At 44.6% G+C, this 21835-nt stretch overlaps 1 protein-coding gene across 1 annotated transcript in view; it reads left to right on the top strand.

The window, feature by feature from the left end:
- WASF2 (WAS protein family, member 2) overlaps positions 1 to 21469 on the top strand; it is a 57062-nt gene extending 35593 nt beyond the window's left edge. Inside the window, exons 2-9 of the mRNA XM_004678674.1 lie at positions 5321 to 5493; positions 11320 to 11454; positions 11960 to 12113; positions 14248 to 14365; positions 15371 to 15501; positions 17504 to 17653; positions 19350 to 19864; positions 20943 to 21469. Of these exons, the coding sequence (XP_004678731.1) occupies positions 5364 to 5493; positions 11320 to 11454; positions 11960 to 12113; positions 14248 to 14365; positions 15371 to 15501; positions 17504 to 17653; positions 19350 to 19864; positions 20943 to 21100 (1491 nt within the window). The 5' untranslated portion in view covers positions 5321 to 5363 and the 3' untranslated portion in view covers positions 21101 to 21469. The remainder of the gene's footprint in view (positions 1 to 5320; positions 5494 to 11319; positions 11455 to 11959; positions 12114 to 14247; positions 14366 to 15370; positions 15502 to 17503; positions 17654 to 19349; positions 19865 to 20942) is intronic.
- The last annotated feature ends 366 nt before the right edge of the window (positions 21470 to 21835 follow it).

Below are 21835 nucleotides of genomic sequence, written 5' to 3'. Positions count from 1 at the left end.
TTACAACTGAACTGTAAGGATGAATTGGAATATTTTCCAATTACCAGTCATCATTATATTAAGAACTAGAATCCAGATTTCCAGCTCATAATTTAAATGATTTTTTTTGACAACTAGATGGATCCTAGTAAAAAGCTAATTTTGACCATTTATGAGGTAGTTTCCTGTAAAATAGTTGATACTATAAAAAACCGATATTGAAGGTAAAATTGATCCCTCGAGTTTAAGAGCAAAGATATGATTAGGGTCTGGAGAATAAGGAAGATAAGAACAAAAAGTAGTATTGCTCTCCCAGAGCAGTAAGAAAGTTAAGGAATTCATAGATGTGAATGGTCCTAGATGGATGGCTGGTGTACTCCAGGTGTAAGATAGTAGAGGTTAGACTGTTTTCTCCAAAACCAAATTGGGTCAAGAAGAAGCCACATTTTATTGACTATGAATCCATAGCTTGTGTCATTCCTTTATGAAATTAGGAATTTTGTAAATATTCCCTCTTGTAATTTTGTAAATATTGTAAATTTTGTAAATATTCCCTCTTGTTCTCCCCAAGTCAGCACTTTCACTGTGGACACTAGGAACTCCTTTTCTGTCTTGCTAGCTCTTTTGGATATTACTCTAGTGAACTAAACTGACTCTCTCCTTGTGTTTGGAGAGAGTCTGGGTATATTCATATACCCAGCCTCATCCTGTATTTCAACAGGAAGTGGGTGGCTCCTTAGTCCATAGTGAGGTATCCCTAGTTGTGGTTGTTGCATGTCAGTGATGAAGACATTGCATCCATACTTCTTGAACATTTTACTAGACAGACCTAGATTTCAGTAAGCCTTTATGTTGTCTCTAATTTTGAAGTCAAATGATTAACTTTTCAGTTGAAGCTTGTGAACCTCTGTAGAATGCATATTCTTTCACATAAAGAAGTTAATATCTTAAAAGAGGAAACTGGTCTACAAAGTAAAGCACTTATACACCCCTATCCAAAGTGTTGTTAACTATAGAACAGTGGGAAATGGTGAAGTGAAAGCAGAAGTCCTAATTGCTACACATACAACATCCCCATATGTTCTCATTCCCTACTTCTGCTGATCAACATTTTGGGGGGTTGTTTCAAAGAGGAACTAACTTGAGAAGCATTTCTGTTGTTATGGTCATTGATAGAGCTCAGATGCACTTACTTTTGGATGTGACTGTAGAAATCTTCAGGTGTTACCAATGACTTGGACTGTAAATGAAGCACTATTTATTAATTTATAAGTAACAGCTAGTAATAAACATCATTGCCCGAATGAACAGTCTTCTGTCCTGGTGAGAACTGGGGTACAGATGAGCGCATCCTCTTCATGCTCAGTTTGATGCCTTCTTCCATGCTCCTAGTCCCTGTTCTCCCCTCAAACCAGTCCTGCCCAGGCGATTAGACTCAGAGCTGTGGGAATTCAGAGTATAGGGTAGATGTCAAAGTCATCTGACTTTACAGTGAACAAATGCAGTATGTAAATATTCCATAATCCTTGTGCCGCAGTGGCTGAGGAGAGGAGGAGAGCTTCATACTGCTGCGCTTTAGCCCATTGTGCCACCAGGGAGGCCCAGAACTTTAGTGTTTTATAAAGACAGTGTGCATTCTACTTTTCATGAATCTAAAACTACTTTTCAGCTGAGAACTACTACTTTCTTATTTCTTCTTCACTTTCTTTAATTTCTGTCACTGGCACTAGGATTTAGCTCATTTGATAGTCTTAGTAAGGAAAACACATTTTGTCATTTTGAGTAAAACTTACAGAACTATCAAAAAAGCAGCAAAGAGGGCTGAAGGACTGGACTCACCCCTGTAACCTGTCTCTGTGTTCTCAGTTCATATTTGCTCTTGCTGCAATGGCCTCTCCATTTCTCTTGTCTCTTTCATCGCCTGTGAAGAGTTTCCCACTGGTGTTCTTACCTCCAGCTTTATCCTATCCAATTACAACTTGCTTCTGTTAGAATTATTTGTCTAAAATGCAAATTTGACCATATCACTTCCTTAATTCAGTGGTTCCTCAAGAGCCAGTGCTCCAAATTTTCCACTAAATGACTACTGATGATAGGGAAGCCTCTCTCAGTTGGATTTCTGAGAGAATTAAACCCTAATGGCATTAGGCATCCATTGTATATAATGCATTAACTTTCTCCAGTGCATCTGGTATGGTGCTAGTTATATGTACAGTCTTGAGGAAAATTGAGGAAATAATCACTAATCATTTTCTTTGTTCTGTGGTTCAGATAAGACACCCAGTATGAAAGAGTAGAGAAAGGATGTTCAGAAGGTCCAGATGCATGGCTGAGAGCTACCTCCAGGGAAAAAAACATCAAATTTCATTAAAATTAAAGTGTAAGGTTTCACCTTTAACTGTATGTAAATATTGCGTTCTAGATAATATAGCCATAAAGTGTTTTCAATTATTTACCAATGGGAAAAAATCAACTCTGTTGCTAGATATGCCTAGAGTCTGTGGAACTACAAATAACTATTTTAGTCCCATAGTGGACATTTTATGTTATTTTGATGTCTCCTGGAAAGTCGCCATGATCACACAGCTGAGCTTGCAAGGTGCTAGGCGAAGTGACTCTGCAGCCTGAACCTCAGCGTCTTTGCCCGTTTGGAGTTTGTCTTCATCAGAACACAGGCATTTTCTGTTCTTGCTCAAGTTACTGTTGTGGGTCAGAGCTACATAGTTCCATATTTATGCAGAATACAGCTAACCTTGATTACCTAGAAGGAAAATGCGCAGTGATGCAGGTAACTCCATACAATGGAGTCGTGCATGTCTTTGATCACTCTGAAACTAACTAAGTGACCTTTTTTTTTCAGTAGCAGATTTATTTTTCTAATTGCTTTGTCTTGTTGGCTATTGACATACTGTTTTTTCTTGAATAGTGACTAGCTAGTTTTGGGAGCTACCTTTTTTGGCAAGAAAAAGCCATCTTGCTCTTAAAAACTTGGTTCCAGATAAACTCCATCCAGGTTACAGAGTTGACTGCATTTATGTCTGCTTACCTGAGGAAAGCATATGTGCTGAAGAGCCAAGGTGTCAGACGTTACCTCTCTCCCCCCATCGGCATTTACCTTGCCATCTGAAGTCCAGAGAGCATCAGGACACTTTCAACACAGAATGTTTTTTAAATAGAGTTATTTATTTATGCATACAAGAGCTGGGTATAGGCAGAGGTGCTAGGAGTGACGGGTTCACCAGAGACAATGTGGAGAGCAGGACAGACGGATCAACTGAAACACAGTGATGAGGGGAGCAGCAAGAGAGGCAGGTGAGGTCTGCTGTGCCATGTGGGTAATCTCCATGGGCAGGGATCAAACTCGTGCCACAGCTGCTGGTAGCTTCATAGTGCTGAGATGTAACCCTTTGTGCCACCAGGGAGGCCCTCAACACAGAATTTCAAGGTGATTTGGCTCCTTTACTCTGGAACAACTGCTACTGAAATGCTTGCTAATGGAGGAGTCACCATGACATGACTGTTTTTAGTCATCTTTGAGTATGCCTATGAATTTCTGCTTCTTCCAGAATATTTGAATTTTGGGGGAGTCTAATAAGTGTATCTAGAGGGTGGTGTACAAAGCTCTGTGAGGTTCTTTCACTTGTCCTAAACTTTATCTTCTAAACTCTTTTCATTGTGTGTTACTAAAGATCCCATCTTAGTACCTGATACCTTTTAACATTAAGAAGAGAAGAGTTGAATTGGAAAGGAAAGTCCAGAGTTCATTTTAAAGACCTGTTGAGTCAAAGGGGAACTTAGCAGAGGAATGGAATGGAAATTATTTCCTTAGACAGTAGACAAATATTCAGGAAACACCTCTGCACCCCAAAGATAGGCACAACTGCCACACAACGACTGTTACGGGGAGGTTCGAAGTTATGAGCAAACAGCTGATTCTCTTGGTTCTTGGGCTGTTGCTGTTGGTGACAGGAAATCTTGTTCCCCAAGCTGCTGGCTTCCTGTTTTATTTTTACTCTTAGCAGATCAGAATGTCCATAACAAGGAGCAGTCTGTTCCAAAGGGCTCTGCTCCCCCTTTGAGCCTAAAGGGCTTTTTTTCCCTTTTGGTCAGACAGTATGTTGGTTTACTTTAACATCTATGATGTTTAGGGTAGTTTAATCATTTTGTATTTACAATCAATTATTTTTGGTGATGAGCTGGTATTTTAAGATTTGATGTAAGTAAACCTTTGTTTTGCTTATATATATAAAACTCATATGTATATATGAGTTTGCAGTATTGGGCACTTGGGTGAGTTACTTCTATGCTTTACTTTTTCATTTGAAGCAAATTTGCCATTTTCCCTAGCATGAAAACCATTAGACTTTTAAATTTCTTTATTTTCACAAGATGCGTACTCTGGACCAGCCCAGAGTGATGGCTGTAGTCACAGCCATTCTGCGAGACTAAACCCTCATAGCCCTGTAAAGCTAGGAATTTGGTGATCTAACTCTAAAACAATAGCTCAGCATGAACCTGAAGCACTAGGGGATTTCCTAGGGAAAGGGGCTCTCGGACAGTACAAGAAACTTTAACTGGAAGGTTTCCGGATCTGTTCCAGACACTTCCTGCTGTCTCAAGAGTCCTTTGGCCCAGGTGTGTTGAACCGGATGGGAGAAAGAAAGGGAGCTGTTTTGGGTAGAAGAGAAAGGACCAGGGGATCTTATAGCACAGTTTGCCTGGCATCATATTTGACACTGAATGTGTAAGATTTTCCTTGATATTCTTTCATTCTGTCAATTTACAGGCTAAACTTTAGTGGTGTTAATAGACACTGGCAGCTAGTACTTAGTTGTACATTAACAGTCATCCATCAAAGAGTTGGAAAATATATGTCCTGGTGTAGATCAGTGGAATCACTATTGGCAACTTAATTTCATTGTGGAGATTGTCATATAGCAGAAGCTCTTCTTTGATCCTTATAACTGATCCTCTGGAATCAAATCTGTCCTAGTTCTGGACAACCCAAGGATAGGATCTGTCCTCTCCAGGACCTGCTGAATGGGCAGTTTTCTGACCATTCTCCTTGTCTCTGGAGACACTTATTGGTGGAGCATAATTGTTACTTTAAGGTTTTCATGCTGTCTGTGTACCTCAGCAGACACCAGTTCCAAATTTCTAAACTTATCCAGCAAATCTCTAATAACAAATCTTAAAAGGGGGGGGCTTTAAAAAGATAGGGGGAGAGAATTTTTTAAAGCTGTTTCAGATCAGAGCAAGACAAAAGAAAAAGGGACTCTCGTATCCCCAATGTGCCTGGAATTTGTGGTTGAGTAATACTTTCCTGTTATTTCTTTTTTAGGTTGTTTTTCATCATTCAGAACATTGCCTGAAGCAGGTCCACCATGCCGTTAGTAACGAGGAACATCGAGCCAAGGCACCTGTGCCGTCAGACGTTGCCTAGCGTTAGAAGCGAGCTGGAATGCATGACCAACATCACCCTGGCAAATGTCATCCGACAGCTGGGCAGCCTGAGTGAGTGCCGCAGAGAGCCTGTGCTTTGCCCTCAGGGGTCGTTGGTGCTCTTTATTTAGTTTCCTTCTCTTCCCGTGTTCCTATTTCTCCCCCATCTGCCTTCCCTAGGTAATGTGAAAATGCAGCCCCCCCACACACACTCAAAAGAGAGGCTTCTTTTCTGTGCAGATTCTTCCCCTCAACCTTTTCTTCATCTACCACCACCCTCCAGGTTCCCTCCACCTCCCCCTCCACCTGCTTCAAAAGAAATCTGTAGGAAGGGTGGCAGGAAGGGCTGCAGCAGAAACTGCAGATGGAATGACAGAGCAGAATTCTCTGTGTGTAAAGTGGGAGGTTCACAGAGCAGTATCCTGGGTTGGGGAATGTGCCTGTAATTGCATGAGCTGTTCCATGTAGCCTGACTTCATTGAATCCTCAAATGTGCCAATAGTTTTTATCAACCAGACATCATCCCCTCTTCTTCCCAAAGAGGAGTAACGCAAACATGTATTCAGAGAGATTCTGGTTGACTTGTCTAGCCTGGTACACATTTAATTGTGCTGCAAGCCCCCAGGTCCAAGTTCAGGGTACATATTACTTCTGCAGTCTCTGGGGTATTGGGAGTTTTACAAGATATGTGAACATATAGTGACACAAATTGTAGCTGGAGTCATTCTTCTTCAGGAGGAAGATGGGGGTTAGCCCAGTCTGTTTTGAAGCTGGGGGAAAGCCAGCTCAACTGTAATTTTTTTTTTAATTGGCAAGGATGAATGAGACTGCCTTGGGTTGGGTGGGGTACATGCATGTGGTTTGAATTTCATTCTGAATCAAGCTGACTTTGTTTGCTTGAAGCCGAGCTATGGGAAGGGCAGATGCTTGGATAGACTTTGCATTTGTCTAATGCCACTCCAGCTCCCATAAGAACCTCCGTCAAAATGCCATTTTAGCAATGTTCCTTAGCAAAGGCATCTTGGTGTGAATTATTTCAGACACTCACCCCTCCTATCGCATCACTGCCCTTAGTGAAGGCAATGGAATATCAAGAAAACATTCATTCCCCCAGATAGTAATACGCCCTGCCTTTAAACTGGAGGCCTGAGGAGACGGAGATCTGTGCCCTGATGATGTATGGGGTCTGAGACTCCTAAGCCTTCACCTCGCTCACAGGCCATATCAGTTGATCCAGGGCTTAGGGAAACCTGGAGGGGGCGTCACGGAGAAATGAAACCCTGCCAGTGCCTGTCTTACACAAAGGAACATGGGCAGCAGTGCAGCAGCAGTGCAGCTGACAAGCGCATGAAGGCTGCAGAGAGCCTCACTGCTTCTTAAAAGCATCATTTCTGCTTCTGTCACCCTGAGAAGGCCAAATGGGGGGAAGTCAATCACATACGGGCTCCTTTTCCATAGGACAAAGGACATCTAGCTAATGATGGTTCTTATTCTCACTCAGCAGGAGTTATGCTCTCTCTCAGGTGTTTTTCTAGGGTAGTGTTAATGGGTGCCATTGCTCACTCCCCCACTTGTGATTTGGCCACTCCTATCTTGACGAAGCTGGTCTGTGTCAGGGTTAGCGGGTACCTGGCAGAAACAAGATTTTCTCACATTGTACATTAACTGACCGTTTATTCATCCAGTAAACATGCATTGAACATAATCTATGCTGATGGGATACAGAGGTAATAAGAAATGGTTTCTGCCTTCCAGGAGCTCACAATCTACCAGAAGAGACAAAAAAAAATTTTTTTTTTTTAACAGGAGAGTAGGGAGAGGGTGAGAAGGGAATTCATACTTGTTGAGTACCTACTTCTTGCCAGACTTTAATAAAACCTTGATATAAATGAATTCATTTAATCTTCAGAGGATAGGTGAATAATGGTGGCGTTCCCATTATTCAGATGAAGACATGAAGGCTCCAAAAATAAGGTAATTTGGCTAGAGGTGGCAACAAGTAAAAGAAAAAGTCAGTATTTAAACTCAGACGTCCTAAGAATTCCTTGGCTCTGTACCCGCAGTGTTCTGATTCTGCCAAAGCTGCCCTCCCTAGTTCAGACCTATGTTGACTCTTCACCTAAACTACCTGGCTACCCTGTGGCCTCCTTTTCTTTGATAACCCCTTTCAGTGTATAAAGCTAAAAATCATATAAATCTTAAACCTGTACCCCTTCCAGAATGGTCTGCCCCACACACAAATCTTACTTTTTAGTTATGTAATTGAATTGTTTGCATGTTTCAGTGTGTATTATCATTTGAAAAGGGTTTTTAAAGTAAGAATACAAATCTTAATAATCTCCATTCCTCATTATGGAATCATCTAAACTCCTTAGTCTGACATTCCAGACTTCATGATCTGCCTTCTTTTCCAGCCTTATTTTCTGATGTCTATTTCCTCACATTTTATGATCTTTTTTACCAGATCTTTTAAAAAAGGGAAAGGAGGGCCCTTCCAGGTGGTGCAGTGGGTTAAGGTGTAGCACTGCGAAGCTGGCCGCAGCAGCTTCTGCATGAGTTCAGTCTCCTGCCAGGGAGGTGACCCACATGGTGCAGCAGGCCTCTCCTGTCTCACCCACTGCTCCCCTCAGCAGTGTATTTCAGTACATCTGCCTGTTCTGCTCCCCACTATCTCTGATGAATTCTCTTACCGCTCTTGCACCTTTGGCCTGTACTCCAGTTCTGTATGTATAAATAAACAAATCTTTAAAAAAGAAAAAGGGAAGGAAAGAAGAATAAGTTATCAATTACTTACAGTTGTTCTGAGACAGACCATACTCCCATGCCTCTGGGGAACCCTGGCTTCTTTCCCTACCCAGAGAACCCTTGTTAACCTTATACCTGGTCTTCAAGGCCTAGCTCAAGGTTCTCCTCCAGTTTGAACAAAGCACTCCTCTGAACTCTCATTGTATATCTGCATTATTACCTGTCACATTATATTCAAAATTATCTTTATCTCATAAAGTTAAAAGTTATAAATTAAAAGTTCTCTGAAGACAGAACTCATGTGTTGTCTTTGAACCCCATTGTCTATCCTGTACAGAGTCTGGCACCCAGCAGAAGCTCAGTAAGTGTTGAATAATTTATACCTGTAATCTCTCCACCATTTCATGATGTTGGTGCGGCAGAGGATTCAGGGAAAAAAAGAACACTGTCTGTGAGGACTGGGGGCACAGCTGGAGATAGAGAATCAGGAAGGCTTCATAGAAGAGGCCACGTTTGAACTAGACCTTGAAAATGATATAAAATTTCCTCTAGCAGAAAGGGGTGCAGGAATGGGCTCACAAGACTTCCAGCTCATATCCTGGATCTCATGTGCATTGTGCTCTAGCCAGAAGTGTTCCATCTAGTAGGAAAAGTCTGATTATGGGATGAACTAAAAATTCCGCAGCATGGATTATTCAGTGATGGAAAATCTAGAAGTCTTGTTTTCCCTTGGTATGGGGAGATTGGCTCTTGCCATTATCTCAGGAAGTGTGAGCATAGCAAACAGCTAGGTATCCTGAGCACCGAGGAGGATGGAATCCCTCCTCTCGGTCATTAAGAAGCCACGCTGTGACTGGGTTCTCTGAGTACAGTCGGCCATAATGGGGGTTGGAGGAGCTCCATGACTTCTAGTCAGACTTCAGTGAGAGCAGCTTCACATGTTTAAAAAGGAGTTTTGCCTGTTCCACTTCTTCACAAGATCTTGTTCGAAGACTTATATTAAAGGGGGAAAACCCACAAAACGTGAAGACTGCTCTGGAATATTTGCAAAAATGTGCTATTATTATGAATGTTCTGAGATAGGGCATCCCTCTTGATAACATGAATGAATGAAATTTAACAGAACAAGACACTTAGGCTTTCTCCTCCGTAAATATCATGCTTCTGTTTTCAGAAATAGTAGTAGCTCTTAGTATTCAACAAGTAGAGACTACTAAGCACTAAACTCAGGATATACTAACACAAGTTATCTAATGTGGTTGAGCAACCTAAGGATCTTATTGTAACAACTTACATTTTTAGTTCATTTAATCCTGGGAGACTGTTGAGGTAGAGACAGTGATTCCCATTTTATAGATAAGGAAAGTGAGACTCAGAGACTGTGATGTGCTAAAGAGTATATAGAGTGCAAATAGAAAGAACTTTAAAATCCAGATTTTCTCGCCCAGCACCCACTGCTTCTTCCCCACATGTCCTTTTGTGGTTCTCAGTGCGCCTGGGTCCTGACATGATAGCAGGGTCTTCGTGGCACCTCACTCCCTCTGCAAATAGCATGCTCAGAGTCACCATTTTCATATGCTGGGGTTCTTTGTAAGAGTCTGTCTTGAAAACCAGTGTGCCCCACATCGAGCCTCCACCCCACAGAAAACCTGGGTACTCTGTAGGTGACCGGGGTAAGTTAATTTGAGGTGTTTGGTTTTTTTTTCTTCCACCATAGCTAGAGTAGGTTCACAGATAGATTTGAGCCTGATTTATTTTCTGCACATAATGTTGCATGTTTTCCTGCTTTAGCCTTCCAATCACAAGTTTTCACTGCCTGGGTACACACGCAATATAGGATTTTTTTTATAGGAACTTAGCCATATTAGGAACAGGGGTCAGATAGGATCCTTAACCTGCAGAGTCGAAATTCAGCTCATTAAATGATTTGAGTCCAGGAATTTGCCATGGTTGTTTAGATCTCAGAACCATTCATTATGCAAAGACTTGCTCTTTCCTTGATTAGAAACTCCTTGTTGACTAAATTTACCAGTAATTCAAAATGTGCAGCTGACTGGTCTTACCCTGACTCGCCGGGTTACCCTGCGGAGGTGAGTTACAGTTCACAGTGCACTTGCAGTTTTGGCCTTTTGGACTAATTTTTTTCTTAAGTGTAGACTAAGCGTAAATGTAGTTTAGAAACTAAAAATCAGAGCCTACTTTACATAGTTCTCAAAAAAATGCTCTTTTGGTTAGGTAAAGTTGCTTATGCCTACTTCACCTTGAAAGTAGGAAACTCAGATGGCACGTTTTTTTGTATGCACCACATTTCATTCCTAGCAAGAATGTGCTTTGTGGCTTGGAATGACAATATGGAGGTAGTGTCAAATTGCTGTTATGTCTCTTTGGCTGCAAATTCTCCTTGCATTCCAGGGTTGAAAGTAGGAACTCTTTTTCTTTTTCTGAAAAACAAGACATTGTGGAACGAGACCACTGGCATGTTGTTTTTCAGGGAGGGCTTGAGAGTTTCAGCTTTTCACTGTTCCCCGAGATGTGGATTTGAAGGATTGTAACCTAGAGCAAAGACTTTGAAAGTTGTAGGTTATAAAACATAAAATAACCTTTTCACCTCTTAGAAGAAGTTACGTAAGTCTATGCTGTGATTTGTTGATAAGTTCAAGGCCCCAAAGATACCACAACTCATCGTGGTTATTCATATGCTTTCAAGAAGCTATTGAGGGTGTAATTTCTTCATGTTAGTTGTAAGCACCTAGAAGGCCTTTCTAACGCCCAGCCTGTTTTCTACAACCATCCCACTAAGCTCTTAGAGAACATCAAGAAGCTAGGGACTGTAGGCAAAGCATGCACATATTGTCTGCTCTTCCCGGTTGAATTTTTTTTATTATACTTTTTGATCCTATTCATCCTGCTTTGATTTTCACTAATGTGCTGTCTGCCAAGAAGCACCTACTAGCTGAGGGACAGGTGTTGCCTGCCCAGGCTGTGGAGTCCCCCCGTCCATCTCTACGAGCGAGAAAGCATCTGCCTGTAGCCCAAGCCATCTGTGGGGGTGGGGGTGTTTGGGAGGTGGGGCATAAGATCTTTAGTAGTCTCTTTGTCCGACCATTTATGTCACTTTTATGCACTAGTGACTTGGTTTCTTTGCTCTTTCAGGTAAATATGCAGAGGACATTTTTGGAGAGCTCTTTACTCAGGCAAATACCTTTGCCTCTCGGGTAAGCTCACTTGCTGAGAGGGTTGACCGCCTCCAAGTGAAAGTCACTCAGCTGGATCCCAAGGAAGAAGAAGGTAAGGAAGCTGAGCTCAGCACTTGCAGGCTCTGCTGAGCAGTTTCCTAGATTTTTTCCCCTGATTTATAAAAACTGAGGGGAGAAATCACAGAGACCTATGGAGTTCTGCTTGAAACGACACAGCCGGTGTGGTGTAAAGAACCATTTTAGCTCTACCACAACCCCCACACACTCCGTCTCCCATTCCCCCAATTCTCTTTCTCAAATTCCCTCTTCCCCCAATCGTTTTTTTTGCTACCATAAAAGTACTCGGAAGATTCATTCCTCCTAAAGGAGAGGCCTGCTAGATCTGGCCACATAGTAAACCTTTGTGTTGCCTCATTTTGTTCAGTCGTGAAAAGGCTGGGCTGCTGACAGCCTTGTGGGGCTCCCCAGAGGGGAGGGAAACCTGGCTGCAGACAACCGCAGCCAAGACGCGGCAGCTGAGGCCTTTCTGACTATGTGACTCAGTGTCTGCTCAGATGGCCTGTCGTCCATTTTCTAATGCCTCCATCTTCTCTCAGTGTCACTACAAGGAATCAACACCCGAAAGGCCTTCAGAAGCTCTACCATTCAAGACCAAAAGCTTTTTGACAGAAACTCTCTCCCAGTACCTGTCTTGGAAACATACAATACCTGTGATACTCCTCCACCTCTCAACAATCTTACCCCTTACAGGTAACCTGACCAGCTTCCCTCTTTTTCAGCCTGTGGCTAAAAATACCAGATTTTGTTTTTGTGTAATGTTGTTTACCAAGAATCCTATCAAAATGCTTACTACCTACCCCCAGAGTTTTTTGTATTAGCAGAAGTTAACTTTTACCATTTACAGTTGTCACTTACTATGGTTTGGCTTGTGAAATTCATCATGAATATAATATGTATTGAAAGTTTGTGCGAGCATTGCATGCTGCAGAGTTTAATTTGGTATAAGCCAGGTCCATCTTGGATTCCATCCAAGGAATTTAGTTATTATAGAACCAAAAGGACTTTGTTATAAGGCAGTCCAATAGCTTGCATCCCAGGGGCAACATTCTAGCAAGGCTCCCACTTACTCGGAAACCACCAGATTACCAGATGTTTGGGCGTGTTAGCGGGGCCAGCCTGGTGGACTGGCTGCTCTGGGCCCTGAGGGTCCTTCTAAGGCTTAGGGAGTAATTGGCATTCTTCCAAATGAATGTCATTCACTTTGTTTTGAACATCCTTTCTGCTGTGGCTGGACTTGAAAAAGAAGGTAGCCTTACAGACAAGTTAAAGCTCCTCCCCTCTACTGGCTTGGTAGTGTTATCCTGCAGAAACCCCTGGGAGGGGCAGAAAGTGAATATTTTTCTTGCTGACATCCATAAATAATTTTAGAATAGGTAGAAAGTTATTGCAGATAGCTGGAGGTAGATGTCTTCTGTGAGACACAGGTCCACTGCAGAGTTCTGTATTTGTTTGTGAAATTCCAGGACACCTGCCTGACTTGGGAAGCCTGGGTAGGTGCAGGGACTTCTCACACAGAAGGTACCTGGCTGTGTCATCACTGTGACATTGTGTTTGCCTCGTGGCGTGTAAATACGAGCCAGGACAGCGAGGCAGAGGGTTCACTCTGCAGCCGCCATTGTTTTGTTGGACCTGAGTAGTTGTGGGGCAGGAAGCAAGTACACACCTGATAAGACTGGAGAAAGTGGGGATTACAACTGAGATGGAAAAAGGAACAACATGAAGAATGATGTAAAAATAAATTTTAAAAAGAATAAAAAGATGGAAGAAAGAGTGGTAGCACTCTTTCTAGGATAGCATAGACACACGCTGTTAGGACACGTTTATTTTGCAGTTAATGGTATTTTCTTTCTTAACATACATTCTCAGAATTAATATCACCTCTTAGTTATCTGGACTTGGCCTAACAGAGTGGGTGGTGATATAGGTCAAGATTTAGTATAAAAATCATTAGTGTTTGATTTGAAAATGCTTTCTGTGTGCTGTGATATGATTGGAGGCGAGGAAATAGAAATTGCTTTCTCATTCTTTTTAGTTCAAAATAGTTGTTAAAATAAATCCACCCTTAAATATAGGTAAGGGCGAGAGACCTAGCCATGCAAAGAGCCGGGTTCCTGCCAAGATCAGTGTACACGGCAGATAACCCTCACGTTGACACTCAGCTCACTCTGTACTTCTGTCCTAACTACCAAGATGATAATTAAAACTTGTGGTCATAAAACAGCTGGCCATTTGCTCTCACTGGCGCCCCCCTGTGGTCTGGGGGGTTGCTGAGCTGGACTAGAAGGGAGCAAGAAAGTAGAAACACTGTGTTATGTACATTTGCAAAGGAATAACAGCTGTATACATATACACATTCATGTATGTTTCTACACACACAGTGCATAGGAAGTGTGCGGGTTTCAGGTGGGTGGGAAGTCACTAATGCTTCTTAGCTGGTCCTGGGGCATTGGTGTGGGGCAAGGGAACCAGGGACAGAAACCATCGCTGACATGCCAGGATATCTTCATGGAGATTATCTGTGGCCATGGAGATCATTAGAAATTACCAGAATCCCCATTGCTATAGCCTCTTTTTGCCTTAACCATGTAAATTTCTCTACCAGGAGTTGTACGTAAGGATAAGGTTCTAAAAATAACCAGTTAAGTGAAGAGATGCTATTCAGGGGCATTGGAACTGTGGTATGGGAGAGGAAATATGCAATCGATTTGAATGACTTTTTGATTCCTCAGTGCAAAAACTGCTAACTGGTAGGTGTTTGGAATATTGGATTTGGTTGGGAGCTCATCTGTCTACTGACAGCTACTTGTCTTCATTTCTGTCCTAGGGACGATGGGAAAGAGGCACTCAAATTCTACACAGACCCTTCGTACTTCTTTGATCTTTGGAAGGAGAAGATGCTGCAGGACACCAAGGATATCATGAAAGAGAAGAGAAAGCATAGGGTGAGGGGAAAGGGGCCTCTGTTCTACACATCAGTAGGCACGATTGTGGAGGGGGGATAAAAAGGAAGCCAGTCTTATGTGAAGTAATCATTCCGAGTGGCTGCTTGCTTGGATGCCAGGTGAAACTCTTAAAAAAATGTGTCCACTCCAAGCACAACCAAGATGAAAGTATAAATCACACCAAAAATGTGTTTGTTCCCCCCAGCGCTATTAACAATTGAGTGTATTCAGGCTGAGTTTTAGAAATTGACTTTTCTATTCACCATTTATTTCTCTTGCAATTTGCACCTGACTCTGCTGGACACTCAAGCTAGGCTAGTCCCTTCCCCGCCAGTTTTGCAGCTCATTTCTCAGAGATCAGCACAAGGCTCTATAGTGTTTGATTTGCAACAGGAGCAGTTTAACACCTTCACTACTGGCTGGGCGGGGCAGCCGTGGGGGCACAGGCCTACATTTAGGAGTTGCTCCGCTCCCCTTAGGCCCCCAGAGGTGTGTGTGTGCAAGCGTATGCCCAGCCAGCTGCAGCCTTACAGCCCCATTAGCATGGCCGCTGGGAGGCCCAAGAGAGTGCCGGGGGCTAGTGCAGCTGGACAGGCTAAAGAGTTTTTCATTGGTTGTTTTGTTTTTAGCTATTTCCTTATATCTGTCCCACATATCTATAGCTGTCATTACTTCTCATCTCTCTTGACTGACCTTTGTGGCAGAGTAAATAACAAATAGCTAGTTACTAACTTCCTATCAATTAGAGCTGCTCAGAGACATGAATAAACTACCCAAGATTGTAGCAGGTCTCCTATTGCTAGAGGTGTTTGAGGGGGATTGAGTGAATGTGTATTAAACAATCTCTAAGTCACTCCAAACTCAGTAATTCTATAATTTCTGTACTTGCTTCATATTGTCTAGACAAATTATCTCTTGGGTGTGTGTCCATGAGGGTGGATGGAATTTTAATGGAGAACTTTGAAAAATGTTTTACAAAGGCCTTTCTGTTTCTTTTCATTATAGAAAGAAAAGAAAGATAACCCCAATCGAGGGAATGTAAACCCACGTAAAATCAAGACACGGAAGGAAGAGTGGGAGAAAATGAAGATGGGACAAGAATTTGTGGAATCCAAAGAAAAGCTGGGGCCTTCTGGGTAGGTGATGCTTGTGTTCTGTTGGTAGCATTCTTTGAAGAGATGGGGGCCCTGAGGGCGATTGTCTGACAGCTCTGGTGTGGCACCTTTCACAACCCTGAAGTCTGGCTGTATGAGTTAGATCAATACCACTATTAATCAGCTTCTTTAAAGTGTATCCATCTGGTGATTAAAATTTGCTAAATAAATCAAGAGATTCAGCAGCTTAAATGAGGTGGCTGGTCTGGAAAAGAAAGCCCGTGGCTTCTAGTGCCCTTACCCTGCCAGACACTGGTATATCTGAGGCCCTCAAAGGAAAAACTGGAGAGGGAAGAAAAGTGGCCTTGGGAGCCCTTTGCCTCTCGAGCATTCATTTGAAGGTCATGCCTGAGAGCTAGGCATTTCAGGGGAGTGGGGAGGGCAGGCAGGGTGTTTGTGTATATCACCAGAGCAACTTTTCAGTCCGCCTTTGTCAGTCTCGGGAGAGAGGCTGGCTGAGGGACTGAGAGCAGAACTCAGACACAGTGTGGGAAAGGTCGCTCGGCCAGGATTGAGGCTATATATCTCCATGGAGAAATAGTAGGTGTCAGTCTGACCCCATTTCCCAATACCAAATCACACTGGAGTTTAAAAGGAAAAAAATGGTTTTAAAGCTTGGTTTGATGATTATCCTAGTGTCCAACCTGTGTGACATTCAAAGCCAAGTCACTATGACTGCTTGGCATGAATGTCGTCCTGGTTTCTCCCCTAAATCCACTGCATCCTGGCTGTCAGAGTACCATGCCAGCCCATGCCGGGTGTCTAGGAATAATGAAAGGAAAGCGTTGAGTTCTTCTTGCATTTAGGAATAACTCTACCATGAAAATCGACTTTTAAAAATCTTGACACTTCTGACACTTGTTCTTCCTGGATTAAGAGACTTGTTTTAAAGAGTGATGAAGATGGTGAGAGGAAAAAAATGAACTTTTCTCTCTACAGGAATCAGCCCTTAGGGTACCTTCATTACCTTCACCTCTTGGTAAAAGGGGCCGTTTTGTTCCGTGGCCCCATCCTGTTCGACGGGCCGTCCTTACAGGCCAGGGGCCTGCATGTGCAGGTGCCAACTGCCATGTATGTTTTTAAGGGGAGGGAGAGTGAAAGTGAGGACTTAGCCTCCTGTTGTCCAAGAGTTTGGGGTCTGCATGCTTGTTGGTGAGCCTGTAGAGACATGCTGAGCCCACAGGGTTCCAGGCCTGGCTGGTTTTCTGCATTGCAGCATCGTTTGATTCAGCCATTTCCCTCCATCTCAGTTCTCTCTGAACCCAGCAGTAGCAGAAAGCAGGGGCACGTAGAACAGGCCACGAGCTCTGCCGCCTGATGCTTGGTGTGCCTGTGCTTACTTGCTGTTCACCTAGCGCAGATTCACCGGGCCCAGTGCCCTGGGGGACAGTCCTCCTGAGGCAAGCCCTAGACCCCTGCTTTAGCCAGCAGCTCATTTTGTTTGATGAGAGACCGGGCAGACAGACCGTGTCCAACTACCACATAGCAGCTTGCGTTTGTCCTCAGCTTCATTTTGCAATCAAATGCCTCCTTGGCCTTTGAGCACTCCAGAGGCTTGCCAGCCTCAAAACCAGGCTGTGTGCCAGTCACGTGTTTGCAGTCAGTAGCCTTGGGGCTTGGCTTTGCCCTTTGCCACAAGACAGACTTTGGGATTTGGGTATGGGTTTCACCAAACGTTTGGGAGAGAATTTAAAAGAACTGCTAGGTTTGACAAGGCCAGCACTGGAAAAGGACTAGCATGATTTTGATAACCTGGATTGAATCCCATTTCTGCAAACAACTCAGCAGAAATATGAGTGATATTTAAGAATAGAATATATTTAGTCCTAAAATAAAATTCTAGTGTAACAGAATATATGCGGGGGGGAGGGGGTGGTAAACTTACTTTATTTCTCCCTAATACATTTTTTTGGGGGTCTCTTAAGAAAAACAAGAGTATCACTCAGGCTCTTTAAGTCAGTTTTGGCTTTGGGTTTATTGTCAGGTACCTGCCCACCTACCAGAATGGCAGTATTGGCTCTGCTGAAAACATGGATGCAGGCAGTTACCCACCACCACCACAGTCAGACTCCATTTCTCCACCGTCTCCTTCCTTCTCTGAGGACAGCTTGCCTCCCCCTCCAGCAGAATTCAGGTAAATGGTGGTACACTTCTATTCTGGGAAGTCAAACATTCTAGAGCAAAGTAAGAACTCCAAATGCAGGACACACCTACTAAAATAGTGTCAGACAAGTCTGTCAAGATAATAGAAATAATTAACATGTATTAAGTATTTGTAAAGTGACAAGAGACTGCATGTTAACTTAATCCCCAGAACTCTCTTGGGATTGGTACCCATTTTTCAGATGCGTAAATGATGAAGCACAGAGAGGTTAGGGAAATCACGGAAAGTCACACAGCTAGTAGGAGACAGAGCTATGATTGGAGAACACGTCCAACCACCTGATCTCACAGCCTGTGTTTATAGATAGAAGGCTCCAACTTCTCACTTTTTTTCCCTGTAACTTTAACTCAGTATGAAATGAAGTAGTATAATCTGCTTCCTGTAAAATACGTAGCAGAAACTTTGCCCAGTTGTCTAGGAACCTAGCAGACTGTCACCTTGCTCTCCTCTTGCTTCTGATTCATTTCACTGCTGGAGAAAGTCTCCTGAAAGAATAAAACAAAAGAAAAATAAGGAAGACTTAGCCGTTTTGATATTTGTCAGTGCCCCTAGCAGAGTTAGCAAGAGGAAGAGTTAGCAAGAGAGGGCTAAAAGAAACCTGAGGATTGTTTGGATTTCAGTGTTTCCTTACAGTTATCTTTTTCCCTTTCTGATGAGAGCTTTGAAAGGTACACTTTCCTCCTTCAGCACTGTTTAATCGGAGTGGGCATATTGAGGACCCTTCCAGTGGAAACCTAAAGTGGCACAGCAGCCCCCCTACCCCCACCCCTCAACCCCATTCTTCTTGGTTCTTGAAATCCCAGATCTCCTCTGCCTCCCAAATCACTTCCTGCTGGTTGTCTTGTCAGCTGTAGCTAAGGTTTGAAGGTCTGTGGAAAATTCCAAGATGGATGCTTTTCTAAGGAGGAGTTATTAGTGCAGAGCTGATACAAGGTGGAACAAGAGGCCCTTCAGCTTCACACATGGCCTGAGACCTATAGCCACAGCCGAGCATGCCTCACTCAGGAGAGGTGCACCTTAATCTTCTCTCCTCCTGGGTCAAGTCTGATGGCACATTCATTTCCTGTCTCTCCTGACCCTCAGACCTTCATTGTTTCTTGAGTTTTTCCACATGAACACTGAAAGTGCATTCACCTAATTCTGTACCCTGCTCAGGTTTGGTTGGCTTGGCTTGTGAGGATTTCCTGCCCTCAGCAAGATCTGGTGAATGTTAATAGTGTGAGGTACAGAGCACGGTGGCTGGATGTGGTAGAATTTTTTATTCCACTTCTTTGTGTGCATTCTTCATGCTGGCCTTAAACTGACCATTCCTCTCCAGAGAGGTTTCAGGCTTGGCCCTTCCCTTGGAGAGCTGTCAGGTGTGAGGGGGACATAGGAGGTGGCCGTGGCCAGCTCTTAACCGGATAGAGGGATGCCAGGTTCACGTCTTCCAGGTAGTTTTTCTCAATGTCTCTTTACACACCTCTGCTGATGGGAGGCTCATTACCTGACAAGGCTGCCCATTTTATTGTTGGTGTGTTTTGACCTTTGCCAGGTTTTTCTTTCTGTTTGAGCCAAAGTAGAAAGATAAGTTGACCAAAATGGACCCTAGGGTTGTAGATAAGCCCGACTATAGGTGGACGCCTGTAGCCTGAGAGTGACTGTCATTTTTTCTTTGTCCTTTTAGCTACACGGGAGACAACCAAAGAGGGTCTGGCTTGGTTGGACCCAAAAGATCCAGTGTGGTCAGCCCAAGTCATCCACCACCAGCTCCTCCTCTGACCTCTCCTCCAGGCCCCAAACCTGGGTTTGCCCCACCACCTGCCCCTCCACCTCCACCCCCAATGGTGGGCGTCCCACCACCGCCACCACCTGGCGGATTTGGGTCTCCAGGGACCCCACCACCACCTTCACCCCCGTCCTTCCCACCTCACCCTGATTTTGCTGCCCCTCCCCCTCCTCCCCCGCCACCTGCAGCTGACTATCCCACCCTGCCACCTCCTCCCTTGTCCCAGTCACTGGGAGGAGCCCCTCCCCCCCCTCCTCCTCCCCCTCCTCCGGGACCCCCTCCTGTCCCTTTCAGTGGTGCAGATGGCCAACCTGCTGCACCACCACCCCCACTTTCGGATGCCACCAAACCCAAGTCGTCCTTGCCGCCTGTGAGTGATGCTCGCAGCGACTTGCTTTCAGCCATTCGTCAAGGTAAGTCCCAGTGGGGGGTTCCGGGCCGGGGGGGGGGGTGTGGGTGTGTGTGTGTGTGTAAAAGCTGGTCATTTTGTATGATGCTTGATTTCTCTTCTCATGTGTGGTCCCTGTAAATTTCCCACCACGGCAGTTTTCCAGTGAACACACCATAGTCGTTTGTGCTCTTCCCGCCCGTTTGGATCCCTGTCCCCTTCCTCTGCAGAATGTCTCTGATTTATAATTGCCTGCTAGTTTATTTATTTGTTACTATTTCTTTTCCCGATCCTTTATTTTGTTCCCCTATATTCCTCCTATAAGGAAAACCTAATTTAAAGTAGAGGATTCTTAACCTGGGATCTTTGAACCCTGGATTTAGGACTTATGTGTTTGCTGCCATTTTTTTCTTGAGGAAACATCTTCATTTATCATCGGGTTCTAAAGTAGGTTCTGTGTGCCAGAGAAAACCAGGAGCCACTGTCCTCAAAGTGCTTCCAGCAGCAGTCGTTACTTGGTTACTGGTTACTCGTTACTTCCTGTCCAGCACCTTTTGCCTTTCAGATCCTTCCTCAGCACGATCTCCCCCCCTTCCTCAGCCCTTTCTGCCTTCCCTTCCCGCTTCATCTCCTCTCTTCCTCTCTTCCCTCCCTCACAATTGTTTCACCCTCATGGAGTGTTTATTGCTTTTCTGAGTCTGGTCTGGAGGGGTTAGCGTGGCTGCTTTTGCTCATGGTCCCCAGGGAGCTGCTAGGGCAGCGGGGCTGCACCCCGTGGACGGGTCGAGCAGGCCGAGGGCCCCGAAGTGGGCTGCAGTGGTACCTCCACCCCACCCCTGAAGGTGCCATCCTCTGTGGCCCAAGAGCGTGGAAACGGGCCACGGCAGCCTTCCTTCCAGGCACCCTGACTATAGGACTAGGGCCTCTGTCTCATGAAACCTCATCTTTTCTATTTCCCCCTTCTCCTGGCTCTCACAGAAAATGCTCCTTTTTCTCTGACCTGTCCAGGACACACCCCAACAGTGGCCACTCCCCCTCCTTAGCCTGGGTGGATTCGAAGAATGAGGACTCCCATTCATAACCCTTTTCTGTTCTCCCACCAGGCTTTCAGCTGCGCAAGGTGGAGGAGCAGCGGGAACAAGAAAAACGGGATGTCGTGGGCAACGATGTGGCCACCATCTTGTCACGGCGCATTGCTGTCGAGTACAGCGACTCAGAAGACGACTCCTCCGAGTTTGATGAGGACGACTGGTCGGATTAGCTCTTCCTGCCGCTGCCCACCTCCTTTTCGTTGCTTTCCTGCCTGCCTTCTTTGATGCCTACCCCAACAATCCCATGAGGGGGGAAAAACGAATTTCAAGGGGCCAAAGCCTTCCCTGAAGCAACCAAAGATCTATCCAAGTGCTTCCTCCAAATCACATGTATTTCCCGTCTCCCCAGAGTCGGCCGGTGGGGCTCCAGAGGCGCCGGAGCTGCAGTGCTCCCTTCCCTTCAAGTGACTGTTGCGTATTGAATAGTGGGGGAAACCCCAAGCACATCCTTTTGATTGGGTTTAAATTGGAGTTGTGCCTTCCCCAAGGACCCATTTTCCACTGCGGTCTTCTCTCCAAATCTTTGCCCTCGCCTACTTCAAATAATGCCAGCCATTGTCATGCCCAAAAGCCTGTGTGGACACAGCTGGCCTTTCCGTGCATGGAGGGCAGTGCAGACCTCGTGCCCAGCAGCCAGACTGTCGCACCCTTCTGCCCAGATCGTGAGGGGAGGCTGCCATTGCTACACCTCTCTGTCGGGATGCCTTTATTCCTGCAGCCGTCTAGCCCCCAAAGAAAGCTTTAGCCCCCTCTGCCCAGAAATTAGGCCTTTCTGAAGGCTGAGGTGGCTGCTACATCCCAGGTTCCCTCCCCTGAGTGGGGGGGCTCAAGTATCCCCTTAGTGCCCCTCCCTCGCCAAGTGCCTCTGGGCGCCACAGCGCATTTCTGACCTCTAACCCCCCCCC

Source organism: Condylura cristata, unplaced genomic scaffold, assembly GCF_000260355.1.
Source record: "Condylura cristata isolate star-nosed mole 26May11 unplaced genomic scaffold, ConCri1.0 scaffold00008, whole genome shotgun sequence".
Classification (NCBI taxonomy): Eukaryota; Metazoa; Chordata; class Mammalia; order Eulipotyphla; family Talpidae; genus Condylura; species Condylura cristata.
The sequence above is the reverse complement of the archived record's forward strand: the minus strand, read 5'-3'. Positions and strand labels throughout refer to the sequence as shown.